This window comes from Nothoprocta perdicaria, unplaced genomic scaffold, assembly GCF_003342845.1.
Source record: "Nothoprocta perdicaria isolate Ctin4 unplaced genomic scaffold, notPer1 scaffold_0, whole genome shotgun sequence".
NCBI lineage: Eukaryota > Metazoa > Chordata > Aves > Tinamiformes > Tinamidae > Nothoprocta > Nothoprocta perdicaria.
Window position 1 is genome coordinate 18,166,587 of NW_020454092.1, and position 18,774 is coordinate 18,185,360.

Consider the following 18,774-nt stretch of genomic DNA (forward strand, 5'->3'; position numbering starts at 1 on the left):
CCTGGACCACGCGCGGGCCGCCGCCCGAGGTGCTGGCGCGCGCCGTGGAGCGGCGGCCCGTGCGCGAGCAGGTGGAGCTGGACGCGGTCACGTACGCGGCGCGGCAGTACTTCGTGCCCGGCCTGGCTCGGCCGCGCTTCCCGGCCTGGCAGCGCGGCTGGCGCCACCCGTGGCACTCGCCGGGCCCGCGCTACGAGGACATGCCGCTGCGGCGCGAGCGGCCCTGCCACGTCTGCCACCAGTGGGTCCGCATGCTCGAAGGTACCGCCCGGCCTGGCTCTGGGACCCCCCCCGGCCCGGGATCCCCCGTCCCAGCTCCAGGATTCCCACCCTGGGCACAGGCTCCATCCTGTGCCCACCCCCCGTGGCTGCTTCCCCCCAGGCTGGGACCCGCTCTTGTCCTAGAGCYCCCCAAGCCCTTCCTCCTGGGTCAGGGGTCCCCCCTCTCCCCAGGGCCTCCCCCAAGTCAGGACCCCCATTTTCTCCTCACCCCATGGGCCCCTCTTTGCCCCTCACCTGCTTTCCCCTTGATTCCAGTCTGGTCACCCCYGCATCCCTTCATCTCTGCAGTCCTCACCCCCTTTTCCCGTCTCGTCCCCCGGCTCCCCTTTTCCTCATTGTCCCTGGGGTCCCAGGCACGTTTAAGCACCCCCTCCGCACTTCCACGCGCGTAACGTGGACAAGCCTGCCCGCGGGGCGCGCGGCCGCCCGTGACGCCGGCCGTGCCCGCAGGAGTGCGGCAGGCACTGTGGCTCACCAAGAGCAAGGCGCTGCCGGGGCTGCCCGCCCGYGTGCTGCGCATCGCCCAGGAGCCCGGCAACCTGCTCGAGGACCAGGAGGAGAGGGTGCAGCGCGCCGTGCGCCGCGCGCGCCTCTGGGACAGCGCCGGCGCCGCCCCCGACAGGGAGAGCTACTGGTGAGCGCGCCCGGGACGCAGCCGAGCCCCTCGTCCCGCAGCCCCTCTCATCCCTCTGGCTTTAAAGCTCTGGCTTTAAACAGGATGTTCCTCCAGTGAAGTACTGCTGGCAGGTCCACCTGCATGGCCCTTGCAGGGAATTGTCACTGCCCATGTAGGGCACAGCCGTGTCCCTCAAGTTGTGAGCCTCGGAACAACACCAAGATAACCCCCCCCAAGCCCCACACCATTCTGAGTATTGACAGTAGCACAAATCTGAACGTGTTCTTTATAGAAAAGCTCCTCCTGGCCCACAGATCCSTGTTTCTGTTTGAAATATAATTCTAGCCGATGTGGAATATCCATTTTTTAAGTAACTAATGGCACACGCTACCTCTGCCAACTTGGATCAGCGCTGGTGTGTGGCCTGTTAATCTCAAATCTGTATTAACTGTTTGAAAGTGTTACACTATTATAAAATATTTTACACACTGTAATGTTTTACAGTGTTTGTGACCCAGAAGAATCTGTCCCCCATTATGATAACATTTTTATTTTATGTAAGTATTTTTTTTTTCTTTCTCATTTTAAAGCCCCGTGCTCTTTGAAGACTTGCTACATTTATGTCGGATAATGACGATGAAGCATCCTTCTCTAGCTAAGAGGATGTTGGCCAGGAACTACAGGATAGCAGCTACGTGGGAAAGAGGTCAGTGGCTGCTGGGGTGGGGAGCGTTAAGCCCTTCGTTAGTGTGAGAGGGGCAGCAAAGTCACCAGCGTGAAACTGGGGACTTGGAGAAAACGAAGCAATTTCTGGAACCAATTATTTTGGTTTTGAATAGTGCTGTAAGTGTAGGCAGCCGTGGATGGCAGGTATTTGCCCCGGGGTGGTTGTACCACAGTGTCAGCGAATACCAAACCCAAAATAGTGGAGGAAGAGAACCAGTGTCTTAGACCCAATTGCTTAACTGGTCTGTGTCCAAAACTGGTACTGCTGTCCCTCCCGAGCGCCCTTAGTTGGGGAAATAACACCAGCAAATAGCGTTGGTGTTTTGCATGGAGGAGTCTGCGGGTGAGTTATTGCTACCTGGGGTTGCTGGAGGTGTGAGGGGACAGGGAGCCTTGCAGAATAGGAGCTGCTGGAATGCTCTTATCCCAAGGGAGGATACATCTTCTGGCTGCTGTTAGTGATGTTTGAATACAGCCTCTCATTCCCTCCCCAGAATCATTTCTCCTCCAGGTCCGCGGCCTCAACGGGATCCTCCTCAACTCCATGGCCCCAATACCTCCCGTAGCCTCCAAGGAYGAGGTAGCAGCCACTGAAGAACACACTCTAGAGACCTTCTATCCCATCTTGCCAACGATTGATCTTCAGGAGGTGACTGTGTACAAAGAGCTCGATGATACGGGTAAGTCTGGCAGTTGGACAGTATTTTGTTAGATGAAATACTGAACTTTTGTTTGCGTTAAYGTACAGGCCTTGCCTTTCTACCAGAGGGCTGTGGTGAGAGGTGGRTGGGAATGAGATGCAGAGGTGCTGGGCACAGGGTGGTAGTGAGACTGCTGTGGAGAGAAGCTTAGATTGAGGCAAATTGCTTTAACRGTTCCTGAAGATGCAGGAGCAACTGTGGCTATGATGTCTCTTACTGAGCTGTTCCTGACACTTTTTTTGCTTTTCAGGTTTTCGGGCCGGTTATCCATACTGCCATCCTCACACCCTGTACTTCCTGGAGTCRGCCAACATCCGCACCAACAGGTTCAGACCGGAGCAGCTGCGGGCGAAGATGATGATGTTTGCTTTTGGCAACGCGCTGGCCAAGGCCAAGATGCTCTACGGGGTAGGTGACTGCAGCTGCCACTGACTCGCTAGGCCCTTGGTCTTCCTGTAGTGTTGCAGCTCATGGATAAAGTTCCAAAATTCCCATTCCGTGGAGGGTTGCAGCACTTCTGGTGTCTGCTCTGCTGCCTTTGCTAGATAGTGACTTCCCAGCGCAGCAGTGAGCGCGTTCAAGGTGCAGTGTGTGTTGGAGTAGTAAGAGGTAGGAAGCAGGGAGTGGATCTGGTGGAAAACTCTAACCCATCCCACATCTCAGTATTTAAATTGAWACTTCATTGCTGGTCAAAGGAGGAATTTTAATTAAAATACAACATCTACATTCAAAACTTGTTTGACTAGAGTAATTTTCTGGGCAAGGTAGCAATAAACTTATTAAAATCTTGGCCTTGAGCCGAGTAGAAGATGCAGAATCAGCAGCTGCTTGAACAGTTTCAGTGGTAACTGGCTTTTCAAATGCTCCCCTCCCCTCCCCACCTTCTTTCCTAGAACGATCCCAAGGTTTTGGAGGAGCCGATAGTGGTGCAAAGTGTTGGCACAGACGGCGAGGTTTTCCAGTTTATGGTGTTCCAGCTAAATACAACAGACTTGGTCTCCGGTGATGGCGTTAAAAACCTTGTCTGGATCGACGCWGATCAGCCACTGTATGAAAAAGCCCAGTGTGTCCCAGAAATCAAGAAGAGAGTTGTTACGGTGAGAAAATGGGTAGGAAAGGACCAGTTTGGTGGTGATGGGGGGTTAAAAGCTCCTGGCAGTGTTACCTTGCCGGCTGTGCTGGGGATGGGAGCTGGGGCCACAGGGCCTGGCACGGGCAGCAGCTCTTCCGTGGGGAGCCCACGCGGGTGCTGCTGACAGGGAGTATTTGGGCTGCTGCTGCGGTGCTGCTTTGTGCCTCAACCACATACCAGGCTTGGTGTAAACTCCTGCAGGAAGATGTCCCCATCTGCAGCCTGCCCTCTTGTAACAGGCTTGTTTAAAGTCAGCTGGAGCTGTGATGAAGGAAGTGCTTGTGGGCAGCTGCCAGGCTCGCTGCAGAGCAAACAGCCTCGCGCTCGTTATGGGGGAGGCTCCTCACCATGGGGGGCTCGGGCAGTTTAAGCTTCATGCCCAGGGAAGTACCTGCTGCAGGGCCTCCCACCTGGGGCCAGGGGCACAGTGTGGAGGCCACAATGTTTCTAGCGTGATTCCAGCATGTTTAGCTGTTGTTAGCCTGCATTACTCGCTTGGTGAGCTGAGTGTCCGTGTCTTTTCTCTGCAGAAGCCCGTTGGAATATATGGCTTCCAGCCAGACACATTCAAGAAGTTTCTGGCACTGTATTTGCACGGAACTGTGTGAAATTCCACTCAAATGAAAGACTGTACCTGCTGCTTCTCTTTGACAGAACACCACATACCTAAAGAGAGGTGGATTAGTTTACTTTCCAAAATAAATTATGTTGTTGCTCTAATTTTTTTAATCAAATTGTGCCTGAAGAACCTTCTTTATTTTAGGGGCTCGTCTCTTGTATGCAGCTRGAGAGTCATCGTGTGCTTCCTTCTGGACTTGCCCACTGTTGCCTAAAAGGAACACGGACCCCTCGTTACTGCCCTGCTCGGCTTCACACTTGAGCTCGACTCGCATTTTGTGGGTTTGCTGTCACCTCCTCTGTTGTTTAGGGGCATCCTCCATAAAGCTTAACGAGGGGAGTCCAAAACATCCTTCTGCCTGGCTCTTACTTTTCTATCTGCCTTTGGAAGGTGTGCTCTCCTGCCCTCCTGGCTCCCTTATTAAGCGCTTAATGAGCAAGAGGGCTTTTCTGGAGCTGGAGAGCTGCAGCCCTTTGCCTCCCCAGCACTGCAGAGGAGGCCTGTTCCCTTGGGCGAAGCGGTGGAGCACGTGGCACGAAACTTTCTGGACCAGGACCTGCTATTTGCCGCTAACAAAACAGCAGAATTTCTTCTTGCATATGGGGTTAAGTGAGCAGGTAGCTCCTTTTAGGAGGAGGGGATTAGTGTGTTTTTTGTAAATACAGAGTAAAGGGCCTCCAGCTGCATGTGAGGTATTTTGCAGTGCTGCCCTTCAGCAGGGGAGGAGGAAGGGGGCAGCCTGAGCTATTCCTGTGGCGAGGAGGAGAATATCTCCAAGAAAACTGGGCCTTTAGTGCGTTGTGTTGGCCACAGAGCCGGGCATGGAGAGGCTGGATGAGGGGAGAGCGAATGGGCGGCTCCTGAGGACAGCAGGCGGCAGGAGGTGGTCACCAGGGACCAAGCTCCCTCCAGCTGCTCCCTTTGGTTGCAGGAAGCCCCGGCAGGTCCCTTGGGACCAGAGGGCTGTACAGACACATGGGGCAACATGGCCCCAACTGGTTTTGCTGCCGAGCAGCCCCACAGCACGGCGAGCCGCATGCCTGGGGATACTCCACTCTCCCCAAGCACATTACACACGGTGAGCTTCCCCAGCTCAGTCCTCCAGGAATTAGCACAGCCTGGATGGGAACAGGAGAAGGATGGCGGAGGCGCGTCCGGGTCGGCATCAGTAAGTTATGGAGAGGTGTCAGTGCTGGCTGGCGTCGCCTCAGCACCGGACCCGCCATTAATGTTAGAGGAGTGTGGCCAAGGGCAGCAGAGCGCCGGGCGCAGCTGGGGCTGCCGGGACGGCCGCTCGCCTGGCCGGGCCCCGACAGCCGCCCTGGTGCCCTTGGGAGCCGCGGGAAGGGCAGCCAAGGAACGAGGGGCGGAGGGCAGCGCGGGGAGCGCCCTGCTGCCCACCCAGGCCACGCACCGGCCCAGGGCAGGGACACATTCCTCCTCCAAGCTGAGGAGGAAGGGGCTCCTCCCTGGCACTGAGCGCCCTTCCCAACACGCTCCCGCTTCCCTGTTTCCCTCCCTTGCCCTCGGAGGCAGACACCTCTCCAGCAGGGGCGCAGCRCGGTGCCAAGCCGCGGGCCGCGGCGCCTCGAGTCCTGCCGCCAAGCGCGGCGCCCCGGGCGGCGTTCACAGCGCCGGCAGCAGCACGGCGTCCTCGCCCGGAACCCCCGCTCCATCGTATCCTCCTCCCACGATTCATCTACTGGCAACCAAGGCGGGAGACATCATCCCCAGGTTGGGCTCCGGAGACCTTCAGAGGAGGGAACTTGGCTGTTTCTCACTGCCGTGTTTAATAAAACCAGCTTGTAACGGGCTCGGAGGCTCCAGGTGCGGAGCCTTGAGGCCGTGCGGGAAAAGCGAGCGGGGAAGAGCCGGAGCAGGAGGGCAGGGGTCCCCATGCCGGGGGTATCGGGGAGCCCCGAGACCCGCAGGGTGCAGAGCTGCCCCTCACACCCCGTCGCGCTGATACTGATTCCTATTGCACAAATCCCTGCTGCTGCATGGGGCTCCCGGGGCAGGGGACGGCCGCCCCGAGTTCCCGCAGGGCCCCGACCCCGGCCGACGCCAGCAACAAACTGCGGAGAACGGGAATCAAATGTTGATGTCGATATTTATTACAGCATGGGGGCGGGGGGGAGGAGGAGAACCGCTTCATTCCAAAAAACCCATCCCATACCAATGAAGACAATAATTTAGCTATTCATTTTTTTTAAAATACATTAAAACCGGTCCTTTCGTTTCCTCACAACGGAACAAAAATGAAAAAAAAAAGAAAGGAAAAAGGAAAAAAAAAACTGAACAAGATGGAAGGTAGAAAAAGAAAATCGTCGACCCCTTCTGGAGCCCATGGGCATATCTGCGATGCAACAAACCTTCCCCTGGCCGTTTCTTATCGTTGCTTTTAAAATATTAACCTGACTGTAACTATGAGACTGACACCCGCAGACCCCGTCCCGCCCGCCCGCCCTTCCCAGCAACTTTCTACAGGTAAAGCACAATTAAAATGCCTAGGAAAAAGAAGGCAAACATTTAAAAAAATCCATATTACACACTAAAAAAAGTTTGTCATCTCATGTCTCGCAGTCAGAATAATAAAAACAAGCCAAACATTCCCCAAAACATTTCAATGAAGGGGTGCGGAAAAAAGACATCCCTTTAATAAAACATTATCAACAAATATCGTACACAAACTACAATGTATAATAATTACTTTTYCCCCCCCCCCTCTTATTTTAGAACCAGACTACAAGGTAAGAAAAAACACTGAAACAAGATACAAGGCTTTCAATAATCCGCACAAGGGTCAATCCAGGGAGATAATATTTTACATAATATGATATACATGGAGCAGAAATGGAGATTTAGAAAAACAAAGAGCAGCTACGGGGTATGTAATGTACAGAGATGCCCAGACTCCGGCGGGCGCCACTTCCCAAGGCTTCCCTGTGGCTTCTCGTGGCCACCTCTCCCACGAGAAGGAAGCGGCTTTGACTTTTTTAATTCCTTTTATTTTGTGTTACAGACCGAGCCTACAGAATAGCAAGGATACATTGGGGTTTTTTTCATTAACAACAATAATTACTTAAAAAACTTCTCCATCCAGTTCCAAATCATATATAAGTGAAACCCTGATGAGAGCACATCTTAAAAAAAAAGAATAAAAACATAAAACAAGACCAAAGCAGAAAAGAAAACCAAACAAACCAAAGTTAGCTGGAGATCACGGTTCAAAGTCCCAGGTCACATTAACCCTTTCTTTCTCCTTTCTTCTGTTGGGTTTAAATTTTATTATTATTTTTTTGTAGTGAACCAGCTCAAGGACTCTCAGGAGGGGAGGGACAGAGAAATCTTCTTGTACTCTGAGAGGAGGGGAAAGACTAACACAGTGCATGCCACAGTCACAGAGAGTAAGTTCACGATCAACTGGAGCCTGTGATCCTATTAGGGGTCACCTGCATTAACCAGTTTGTAACGAGGTGGTGGAGTCTCTTCCACAAGCAGATCTTGTTACCGGAGGAGGAAGTGTTGTGCTGCAAATGAACCAAAAAAGGAGAAAAAAACAAAGGAAGGAAAAAAACAAAACAACAACAAAAAAAMCCCCCGAAAAACTACAAAACCAAACAGGCCTTCTGAACAAAAACCACCATTGTAAACTGTCCAGTTTATTTAAAAAATGACTACAACAGAGACAACATGAGATTTCATATCTAGACTAGCTTCCTGGTGTCGCACGGCACAAACATACAACAGGGTTCTGTTTTTGTTTTTATTTAAAAGAACAAAGCAAAGAGATTGGAGTTGGGTGCTAGAGGCTTCCATTTGTTTCCAAAAAGAAGTGTCATGTACATATATAAACCCTTCTGCACAAAGAAGGATCTTGTCATGTCTTGAAATATTTTAAGTTTTGTCCTTCATGTTTTATGGAATAAAAAGTTCAGCCTTTTTATTGCATGAAACTAAACCTGGGGTTTTGGCCCCCGCCACACGTCTCCCTGCCAATACACCTAGCTTCTTCTTGCATAATTCGTTGAGATCCTCCGAACGGCAGCTGACTCTCTTTATCCTGGAGAGGAGGAGGGGGAGGGAAATCACACACTCATCGTCATGCTGGGGGAATACTGCAAGAGAGACAAAGCCACGGTGAGAAATCCGGCCGAGCAGAGCGAAATACGGAGCGCTGCTCCGGCTGGGGAAAAGGGGGATATAAAAGTAAGGCTTGGGCTTATGAAAACTATAAAGCAACATAATTGGATCTCATAAATCAGGAGGAGAGAATATGCTCGAGACTCTAATTTATCAGAACATAATCTGCTCTGTAACTTGCCTTTCCAGGGAGAAAATAAGCAAAACAGTATGGGGTAAGAAGCAATTTAAAAAAAAATAATTAAAATGCATGCATGTATATAATGCTAATATAGTCAAAGCAGGAGAGGCTCCTGCACCCATACACAGTGCCTTGGATCAGGGGGACTGCCGGGCTGCGTGTCTTAGGCGCCGGGGCCAGGCTGGTGTCGAGCACCGGCGGCTGCAGCCGCGCTGGCCGCCGCACAGCGGGACCGGGACACCCGCTCCAAAGCAAATGGTTCCATTGGAACTGAAGCGGCTCCCGAGTAAGGAGAGCACACAGGAGATGCGGGTCTAGAGTCCGTGTCCCAGCTAGTCTCCATGCTGCGGGATCGTCTCCTGCTTCCTTCTCTCCTCTCCTCCATCTCACCCAATCCAGGTGAGCATGGAAGTGTGTGCCGTCTGTGCCTCTTCCCGAGGCGCCCGTCCTGTTCCTTCCTCCCACGCTTTGTCCCAGAGCAGCTTACAAAGAGCCGAGGCCGGGTCAAAGCCGGAGCCTTAAGGACCCGGGATCCCAGCTCGCAGCCGCAGGCAGCGCGGTCCCGGCGCGGGGACGCAGGACACTCACATTGTCGTTTTGGAAGGAATGGAGAAAGTTGCCTCCCAGCTCCCCGTCGTCTCTTGGAGTGCCCGGGGGATTGCTAATGCCACTTATGTTGTTTGGAGAATTCTGCGGAGAGCGGAGGGATGCGTGAGCACGGCCCCATGTCACCGCCCGTGCTCGGAACCGCCCCGCGATCCCGCTCTGAGAAAGGGGGAATTAGGCACGTGTGCCCYGGCTGCCCCCGAGCACACTTACTTTTGGAAGTCCATCTATGTCTCCTGACCCTGTGAGAGGGGAAGAAAAGGGAAAAGCCTCGGTGAGCATTCAGTGATGGTCCTTGATCCCCCCGCTCCCTCCTCCCTCTGTAGTTTTCAGCCAAAGGTGCCTTTTTGGACACGGATCCAAACTGGGAGCTGCCCCCGAAGCGGGAGAAGGAGCCAGAGCCCCAGCCCCATGCTGGCCCGGTCCCCGCTCCAGCAGGTCTGTGTGGGTGACAGGGATGTGGGGCGGGCAGGTCCGGGTGTCCCTCCAGGCTGCCCCGGGTCGGGCCGCGGTGCCGCCGCTCACCTAACGATCCGTTCATGTGGTGGGGCTCCATTCCACCCATGCCGCCCATCGGGCCGTCCGAGCCGGGTCCCATGGGGAACTGCGGGAGGGAAAGGCAGCGATGCCCAGGGGAGCCGAGGGCTCCCGGCAGGGCAGAGGGCCCCGRCGTCCGGCGGCACCTCCGTGCCCAGCGCGGGCAAGACGAGCCCYGCTCGGCTGYAGCAGCGGAGCCGGCTACCAGGAATCTGGCTGTTTTCAGGGGASTGGAAAACTCGAAACAGATTTCAACACGGGTTTTAAAAGCCAGCCAGTAAGAGAAGTCTTAACAGAGSCCAGCTCGGGGAGGAGGCTGCTGGCAGCCTGTGCTATGAGCAATGGGGCTTAAGGGAGCTTCGCTTCCAACTGCAGACCCCTCAGTGCCTGCTCTTTGCTCCTCTCTTTCATCCTCCTCAGAAAAGTCCTGCTCCCTTAGGACTTTTTGGGAAGAGTTTCTATTTTTGCTGTTTTTTTTTTTAGCCCAAGCAACAACTCAGCCCTGAACCTCCAGCGAGGGAATGTGGCTGTTCTGGTGCAGGGAAATGAAGAACGGGAATGAAGTTGTCCGTCCCCCTGAAGCCGCYGCTCGCGGCTCACGCAGCCAACATGATCTTGACCAGAGCGGCAGGAACGCTGCTCTCTTAATAAGCATAAAAAATTAACAAAGTCGCTGAAGAGTTAATCACTTTTTGATGGTTTGTTTTATTTCTGTTTTGTAACAAATGGCTGAAATCAATTAAACTGCTTTACTCTCAACTGATGAAGTTAATTATGATTTGTTATGGTATCTGATATGTAAATTATTAGAAAGCAGACTTACATTCGATCGACTGCCTGCAGGCGGTACTGGATTAATCATTGTGTAGATGTTGTCACTTGAATTTGTTGAATCTGTGGAACAGCGAAGCCCAGTAAGTCGGGTGATTAATTCATTTCTTAATTAAAACAAACTCATGCCACTTGAACTCATTCTTTTGTATTTTATCACCTAAAATTCCCTTTAAGTACCACCATTTTCTGGCTAATTTGTATTTAATGAAGATTCAYAAAGTTTTTAATCACAGAAATTCAACTGTGAAAAATAATTCAACTTCTAACGGGCGACTGCGGGGCCGCCTTGTCGGGGCGGCGCGGGGAGATGAGGTGTTGAACACCTCCAACGTTCCCGCGGGACGTTCCTGCCRCGGAGCGCGGATGGGGGAGTTCCTGGTGGGAACTGGTGGGACGGATGCCCCGTGGCAGCTGAGGGGCAGCACGGGCCGGGTTGGACCTGCCGTGAAATGTAGGTCAGGGCTCTAAGGAGAACGCAGGGGCGGCAGGCGCGAGCTCCGGAGCGCGGGTTGTGCAGCTCCACCCTGAAAGCGGCCGCCCCCGGCACCGCTGCAGTCCCTGGCACCACTGCATCCCTGGCACCGCTGCAGCCCCCGGCACGGCTGCATCCCTGGCACCGCTGCAGCCTCCCAGGGTTTTCTGTTTTTGGGTGTAGTGGTGGCTGCTGAGGGCTGCCCAGGGGGAAGGCGGCCGCTCGCAGGCAGCGCGTCGCATTCCTGCTGCCCGGCCCTGCTCGAATCCGCTCGCTCCCCGGAGCGCAGAGRTTCGGCTCCCCCAGCCCAGCGCCGCCCTCGCGCTCCCTGCCTGCTCCGGCACACTCTGCGTGAACACGTTCTTGCTGCAGGGCGTCTTGCTGGGCAGGGGGTGGCTGGAGCGTTTTGTTGCTGCGCGCAGGAGCTCTCTGGAGCACCGTGGCCAGAGCGCCCGCGCTCCCCGCGCGCCCTCCCTGCGCTCCACGGAGCACAAAGGCCGGCAGGAACAATGGGGAGCAGCGGGGCGGGCGCCTCGCGTTCCTACCTGCGGGACTGGGCATGATGGGTGTTCCCGGGGGGCCGCCGCCGCCAGGGGGACCCTGCGGAGAGACCAGAGCCCGTCACCGCGTGGCAGAGCGGCCGCTGCCGTCACCACCGTCTCGCCCCGGGAGTCGGAGACCTCCCGCTAAAGCCTCGCCGTGCAAGCCCGGGACGAGCCGGGATTACCCTCCCCATCTGGCTTTACCCGGGCGGTGGGAGCGGGCATGGAGCGCGGGGAGGGAAAGCACCCGCGGCGAGCGCTTCTGCAGCGCTGCCTGTGCCACGCTGGCACGGGAGGATGCCGGGCAAACACGGGGCGTGTGGGAGGGTTTGTGCTGCCCTTAGCTTTCCAGCACCCCTGCCGAAGGGTAGACCCGCAGGGCAGCGGCTCYGCATCCCGCAGGGCAGCGGCTCCGCATCCCGCGTGCAAGCCGGGCGAGAGCCAGCGAGCCGCAGCGYGCCCCGCCGAGGGACTCACCACGTATGTACCAGGCGATGAAGAAGAGTATGGGATCTAGACACAAAGAGACAAGAGGGCTTAGCCAAAATGCAGGAGCACCCCCCTGGGGCTCAAAGGAGGCCCAACCACCAGTGTGGCCGGCAGAGGCAACCTCCTTACGAGGCAGTGACCATAGGAAAGGGGAATGGAAACACCCTCGTTAGATGGACCCCTCTAACGAGGTGCCCCAGGGAGGGAGCTCCGTGGGTGCAACGTTTCCTTCAGCACCCGGCCACCCTGTGCCCTGTGTGGTCGCACAGCCCCTGCTTGTGCCCATGCACCAGGACCAGGATACTTACTGAGTTAGCACTGCTGGGGTTAGGCCATGGTCTGCCAGCTCCYGGGCCCCTGTGGGGAAAAAGGAACAGAGAAAACGCTCTGCACCAGCACTCACACCCATTCCCACCTCCCCGGCACACGCAGCGCCCGGCATCACGTGGAGCAAGAGGCCACGGGCAAATGTTTGCAGAGAAAAGCATCACAGATTGGCCTTACATGTTAATTCCAGGCATGCCGGGGCCTAAAGAGTTGGGTGGAGGTCTCATCCCGCTGCCATAGTTCTGCAATGATAACCAAGGATCAGTCTACCATAACGAGAAGGGAAACCGGAGAAGAAAAGGGAAGGGAAAAAAAACACACAAACAAAAACAAGAGGGTTAGTTTGCAAAAATGAACTCGAATTACAAAAGAAAGAAAGAAGAAGAATTAGATGATGATAAACATACGAGCAGTTGGCAACTGAAAACAAAGGAACCTGCCCGGGCAGCGGCGCCTTCCCCATGTCTGAGCGCGAGACACGGCCGCCGGCAGCCCCACGGAATGGGGGGACCCACTCCCAGTGCTCCAGAGCACAATTCCCTCCTGGCCCCAGGGCACGAGGGGGATGTGCTTGTGCATCTTCCAGGAGAAAACAGGGATGGGGAGAGAGAAGAAGCTGCCACTTGGCTGATTACTGAGGCAGCGAAAGGAGGGAGGATGCCAAGAGCAGCAATGCTCACAGGGGCTTTCCCGGGTCAGAAGAGCATCCCCTTCTCCCAGGATTTTGTCTGGAGCAGTGTTAAGAAAAAGCAAGGTCTGTTTTCACATTGCTATAAGGTTCTGTGTTTGAATCCTCCCCGCAGTGGTGTGTGGCCCTGGAGCCACACAGGCTGCTCCTCCTCTGGCTCTGGAAATGCATGAGGAAGAGGAGGATGTTGGGCTGGGAAGAAGGCGCAGGACTCTCACACCTGCTGGTGTGATGGTGTCTGATCAGGAGGCTCCTGCACCAGCTCCTCACGCCATGGCCCCGCCGCCTGGGCAAGCCAGCCCGTCCCGCCACCCGCGCCGCAGCTTTGGGCTGTATTTCAGTCATTTAGGGAAAAACGGCAAGGACAGGAGAGGGGGATCGCTGGGCACGGCACAGCTCCCAGCTCCCCATGGGCTCAAACCTGAACTTTAAGCACGGCCTTGCAAGCTTAGGACCTTTTCCTGGATTTACGTGTGTGCTGAAGGGCGCTGYTCTACGTGTACTTCACTTCTTTTCCTCTAAGCAGAAAAGGTCTCACCCAAATAAATTACTAGGATGGCCTTAACTGATCAAAATTCCAGCCATTTACACCGAATGGCAGTATCAAAGCTCACATTAAAAAGAAACAAACCCAGGAAGCTATAAAACCTTTAAATAGAGGCACTGGTGAATCTAACCCTGGCATTGCTAACCAAGATCACTGGACACAGAGCTAAAACTACAGCTACTAAAGGGGAAAAGCAGCAGAGGGAGGCTATAAGAGATGAGGAATAGTCAGTGGATAATGTGATGGTTGCTACCAGGATACCGGCATGTCCTGGCTGGACACTTTGCTGTCATTCAGAATAACTTTTGGGCAATATTCAGTCCTGATGCAAAGTTGTCTTTGTTTGTAAGGTGGCTGGGAGGCCCTGGGCATGCGGGGTGCTAGAGGCTGATGATTTTGGTTCAATATTTTTGATCATTTCTTGCACACTCTAAGGCGCTGCGCGCTCGTTTCTGGAGCGCTCTGGCAAGGCAGCACCAGATTGGGAAGCCAATACATCCGTTTACGCAGTTGCTCTTCTCCGAGGGAAGACTACATTTCAAAAAAAGCTCTCTCTAATGTACGTACACAGGGAAGAGCAGAGTAAAAAATAAAGCCCTGAAAATTTCACAACTCTTCTCGTCTCCCAGACCTGCCACCATCCCACACAGCACTCGGCGCCGCGCTGCCGCTTCCAAGTTCCGTGGCAATCTTTTCAAGTTGGAAGTGAGCAGCCGCTTCCAGCCAAACCGCAGAGAGCATCCAGAACCTTCCCGGCACGCTTTTCTTGGCTGGGGCCACTGCAACAAACGCCTTTTTTTTCCCCTTCATCCGGCTCGAGGGAGCGCTGCAAGGGCAGTGCCAGGTCGCCCGTCCCAGCGCCATGGGACGGTGGCACCGTCCRCCCACGGCCGCTAGCGGATTTTCTCCCCCAAATCTGCCCCATGCCTGGCCCGTGGGGTCGGATGTGCATCTATAACCTGGGTTCTCTCCCCCTTCTCGGGCTCACATTGACAAGAAATGACATGAGTCTTTTTTTAYGCCACGCTCGTTTTCAGCTCAACAGTCTCAAGGGGGAAAACTGCACAAAAGTGGAGCGCACACAYTGGGCTCCGGCAGACTCCGATCCTAGCGCTGCAAACGCCACGTAGGCGACAATGCAGAGAGGATAAACCTACTACCAAAATATGGTAATCTGTTTTCCAAGTCTCTCAGAAGCAACAAACACAAGTGAGTCAACAGAGTAACATGCAAATTCSCTTCTTAAAATGAATCAACAGAAAGCCAGAATATATTAACCTAGATCTGCTTAATTTAGAGTTTATTCCTCCCTGGGCTGGCTCTGCCCTCCCTACCTTCCCTTCCTCGAGTTACTCAGGCAGGATTTGGTATTACTGCAGCATGAGAGACAACTTTGTTTTAGTTTGGGCTACAGATGTGTGAAATTAAGTAGCGGGAGCTATGCTGTTTTTCCAAACTCAAGAGCACACATATTAAAAAAAAAACAACCTCACCCAACCAAAAGCAGTGCAGATGCCTTAAATACTAGAGCAAATGAGTGCTGAAGTGTGCTGAAAGCCTGGGAAGGGCAAGAACTGAACCCCACAGGGCAGCGAGCAAGGTGCTGCTCTGCGTATCCTCATCCTAGGGGCAAGCGCCAAGGGGCCCCAAAACGCGCAAGCAAAATTACCCCTGCAGAAGCCACCTTTCCTCCTAAACTGAACAGTTATGTTATAGCAACCTCTCTCCTCTCCTCCTACCCCTCCAAAAAAATTCAATCGTGAAATGATTTAAATAGATGAGAGCTCCAGATGCCTGCAGAACCGGGCAGCAGGAAGAGAAATGAGCAGAGGAATGAATTATTCCCCTGCTAAAGGTATCTCTCCATTTTTTATTTATTTATTTATTTTTAATGCAAGCATCCTTTCCCTTTCCTGCTGTTAGGGTCCTAAGTATTTCCCAGGCACATTGCATAATGCACTCAAATGCTGCTGCAGGCTTGGTGCTAAGTGGCATCCCCTTTGCCTGAAGAGCGAGAGGCGGCTGCAATACCCTTAATGAGGACGTGCAGCTTTGAAGACCTCGCTAATGTTAAGAGGAGGGATTTCCAGATGCAAGACTAATGTAAAATGCATTAACACTAATGGGGGACAGGGGGGAAAACTCCCGGCCCTTGCAGCCCCCAGAGGTTGTTCAGATGGTGTTTGGTGTTTTCAGAGCCCTAAGATGCTATTTGGCTCTGGACGGAAGACGAAAAGCTCCGCGGAAGTTTACCTGTGGACCGGGACCCATGGGGCCCATCCCTCGTGGAGGATTCATCCGTTGCATGGGCCCGCCCATGTTGGGGTGCCCTGTTGGGAAGAAAGCACGTAGGTTATATGGGGGGAGAGCCTATAGACCCCCAGCCAACAGCCGGCAGGAAAGCGGGGAACAGGCGGAGCTCCTCCGCTGGATTTACCTTGCTGTCGCGTGGGATCCATGGAATTGGGCAGCAATGGCTGTGTACCAGGAACCGCCCCCGGAGGCTACACATGAAAACAAGGGGAGGAAGATAAAAACAAACGAAAAAATAGAGCAAAACAAAAGCAAAACAAGCCCCCCCAGCCCTGGCAGATCCTGGCCAATACACAGTCTACACCTGTGGATCCCGCTGGAGGCTTGGCGCTCTCCGGGGGTGCCCGGTTATCCGGCGTGCTCCCCGGGACACGGCGCCCTTCGTGTCACAGCATGACTCGCGCCTCGCCTGCCTCCCTCGGGATCGCAGCCGCCCCGGACGTGTTGCTGCAGACTCCTGGAATTTGCCTAGCTTGTGCTTTGATAGCCCTCCTGCTTTCCTTTGCAAACGCCCTCCAACAGAAAGCCCAGACAAAGTCGCTCCGCTTCCTCCTTCCCCTTCAGCCTCCGAGCCCCTCCGGATTTTTGGAGCATGGGGGGAAACCCCGGGCTGAGCGGGGCAGAGGCGTCAAAGCTGGGAACGACAGGAGACGGGCAGCGCCATTCCCAGGTATTTACATAGCACCAGGGCCAAGTCGTACGCGCTGAAGTGATTTATTTGCTAATGAAGGGGAGACGCTTCATCTGCAGGAGAGCAGCTCTCCGCATTTTCCTGAGGTCTCAGCAGCCGTCGGCTCCCCCTGCATTTTTAGATCCAGCTGCTCCCTGCTCCCCAAATTCATGCCTTGCTCATCCATGTGGCTGTGGGAAGTTCAAAGGCTGCCTTCCCTGCGCTGCTCTGAGCAGATAAGGAGGGAGAAGCCCAGATACCATCTGCCCGGGGGAAGCAAGCTGTAAAGAGCTTGGAAACAGCGCTGCCTTTGATTTGGATACTGCCACGCAACATCTCCCACTGCTGGGGCACACAGGGGCTTCAGACGGGGCGCACACAGGCAGCCCGAGCCCAAATTCGCCCCATCCGCCACTGGAGAAGAGACTGAAATCCCAGGAGGAGGCTGCAGAGGTYTGCTCTGCTGAACCCCCCAGCTCCTTTCAACCCCATCAGGCAAAACTTTAGGTAGGACCTAGGCAAAACACGCACACCTGGCTTGCTTTTAAGTGTTGCTGGACCAGGTGATTTGGAAAATCCCCTATTTTAAATAACTCCCCTGGCTTGAGCATGACTCAGTGTCTCTCTAAAGCTACAAACAGCTGTATTGGTGGCAAGGGGAACCCAGAGAGAGTGGGACAAGCAGGGACCTAAGGCCTGTGCTTGGTGCCCACTCCCTTAATCTATTCAGTCTGCTTAAAGCAGTTTGCACCTCAGGCAGTGCAAGTCACCCGGCACTGGGTCACGCACGGAGAGCTGCTCTACACCCCCTGCTTGCTCTGCTGCCTTTCCAGTGCTGCTTCGAGAAATAAGAGATATATAAGCGTAATAGCTTCACGTGCAAGAAGTATTAGCAGAAAACCAGCTCCTGAGGTAATCTTCCTGAAGTACTTGGTTTCTAAACTGAATTACCTGTTGCTTTCTCTTAAGAGGAAACCAGAGGAAACCTCTGCTGAGGAGATGGCCACCCCGATCTGCACAGCGGGGCGTTAAAGCTGGTGAGTGACTGAACACGCCGGTCTCGGCAGCACCAGCAACGCGTTGTTTYAACGGGGCTAAGACCCCCCAAACCAGGAGTGACCCGGCCCTGCAGCTGACGTGCGCGCTGGGCAAACCCAGCAGCGGGATTAGCTCCATCCCTTGGGATCCTCAGGATACGCGGGGTGGCGCACGGCTGCCGGAGCCCATGGAGCTGCTGGCACTGGAAACACGGCACGCGCTGCCCTGACAGCTACTCCCTGCTTGCAGCTGGATCTTGGGGAAAATCATCTGGATCTTGAGGAAAACGTTTCCTCGGCACTTAATGCTCCAGCACCACGGAGGGCGGCACGGGGAAGCGAGCGCTTCCCGCATGCTCCAGCGCGCTTCCCACTCGGAGTAAAGTGCCGAGGGATCCCACATCCACCCGCCGCGGAGAGGGGAAGGGCAGCGGTACCTGGTTTCCCATTCTGATGGGGGGCCGGGGACCTCCTGCGTAGCGCGGCGACATGAAAGGCTGCAATTACACAAAGTTTAGGTCAGCGACCGGCGGCGAGGACACGGCGCGACCCACGCGCAAGCCCCTTGGGCTCTACACATTTGCCTGCAGAAACTGCTTTTTAGGAAAAGGTTGAAGGAAAAACAAAAAAGGGGAAAAAAAAAACAAGAAAAAGGTGTTCAGAGTCCTTTTTTTTTAAACATTTTTCAGTTGATTTTTTAATGTTTGAGAAGCCATCTGACATACTTCGTCAATGCTGTGCAAGGCTGTTAAAGTTAGCGTGCAGGAAACCCTGAACATCAGGTACCATCCACGTTTAAATAAATAAAAATAATAAAAAAGTGGCAAATAAGCACATACAGACACACATTAAAAAAAAATCCCACTGCTAATATCAAAAAAAGAAGAAACATTATTTTTTTATAATTGCTGCTGCTAACAGAAGCTTAAAAATTCCAAATCCAGTTAAACTTCGCAGGCTACCTCAGGGAGGGAAACCTGGCTGCAGTCCCTTGTCAAGYGCACATATAAAAACCAAGGAGAAAATGACATTTCATATGGGAGCTGGGATGACGACGAGGGAGAAAAAAAAAAGAATATATAAATATATAATAGCTAGGTAGATAGATAGATGTGGAGGGCACCCCGCCACGCTTGGGGAGTAGAAGGGAGCGCGGGGGCCGCGCCGTTACCTGACTGTGGGGTCCCATCATGCTGTTAGGGTTGTGAGGTGGAGGCTGTGCGTGGGGCGAGGGCTGTGAACCAGGCGGGCCCTGTGAGGTCAGACAGCAGAAGGAGGTGATAGATTAGCACATGAAAGCGCAGAAAGAGCT

General features: G+C 54.1%; 2 protein-coding genes across 3 annotated transcripts in view; one reads left to right on the forward strand and one right to left on the reverse strand.

Moving 5' to 3' along the window:
* Positions 1-2: 2 nt before the first annotated feature.
* Positions 3-4,169, forward strand: MRPL37 (mitochondrial ribosomal protein L37; the record flags this gene model as incomplete). Its single annotated transcript, XM_026054220.1, has 7 exons — positions 3-261; positions 733-916; positions 1,489-1,604; positions 2,119-2,304; positions 2,576-2,733; positions 3,219-3,422; positions 3,988-4,169. Coding segments are annotated over 7 exons (1,185 nt in total), but the record flags the coding sequence as incomplete, so codon positions are not given.
* A 2,878-nt stretch (positions 4,170-7,047) lies between these two features.
* The window catches only part of SSBP3 (single stranded DNA binding protein 3), a 78,689-nt gene continuing 66,962 nt past the window's right edge, over positions 7,048-18,774 (reverse strand). The window contains exons 6-18 of one of the 2 annotated variants that reach the window (XM_026034567.1): positions 18,634-18,714; positions 17,900-17,959; positions 15,880-15,946; positions 15,696-15,772; positions 12,385-12,449; positions 12,189-12,237; positions 11,869-11,904; positions 11,395-11,449; positions 10,367-10,437; positions 9,532-9,610; positions 9,220-9,248; positions 8,989-9,090; positions 7,048-8,194 (exon numbers count right to left, since the gene is read on the reverse strand). In XM_026034567.1, coding sequence (XP_025890352.1) covers positions 8,165-8,194; positions 8,989-9,090; positions 9,220-9,248; positions 9,532-9,610; positions 10,367-10,437; positions 11,395-11,449; positions 11,869-11,904; positions 12,189-12,237; positions 12,385-12,449; positions 15,696-15,772; positions 15,880-15,946; positions 17,900-17,959; positions 18,634-18,714 — 801 coding nt within the window. In that variant the 3' untranslated portion in view covers positions 7,048-8,164. The remainder of the gene's footprint in view (positions 8,195-8,988; positions 9,091-9,219; positions 9,249-9,531; positions 9,611-10,366; positions 10,438-11,394; positions 11,450-11,868; positions 11,905-12,188; positions 12,238-12,384; positions 12,450-15,695; positions 15,773-15,879; positions 15,947-17,899; positions 17,960-18,633; positions 18,715-18,774) is intronic. The other variant, XM_026034574.1, reaches the window with a different exon arrangement.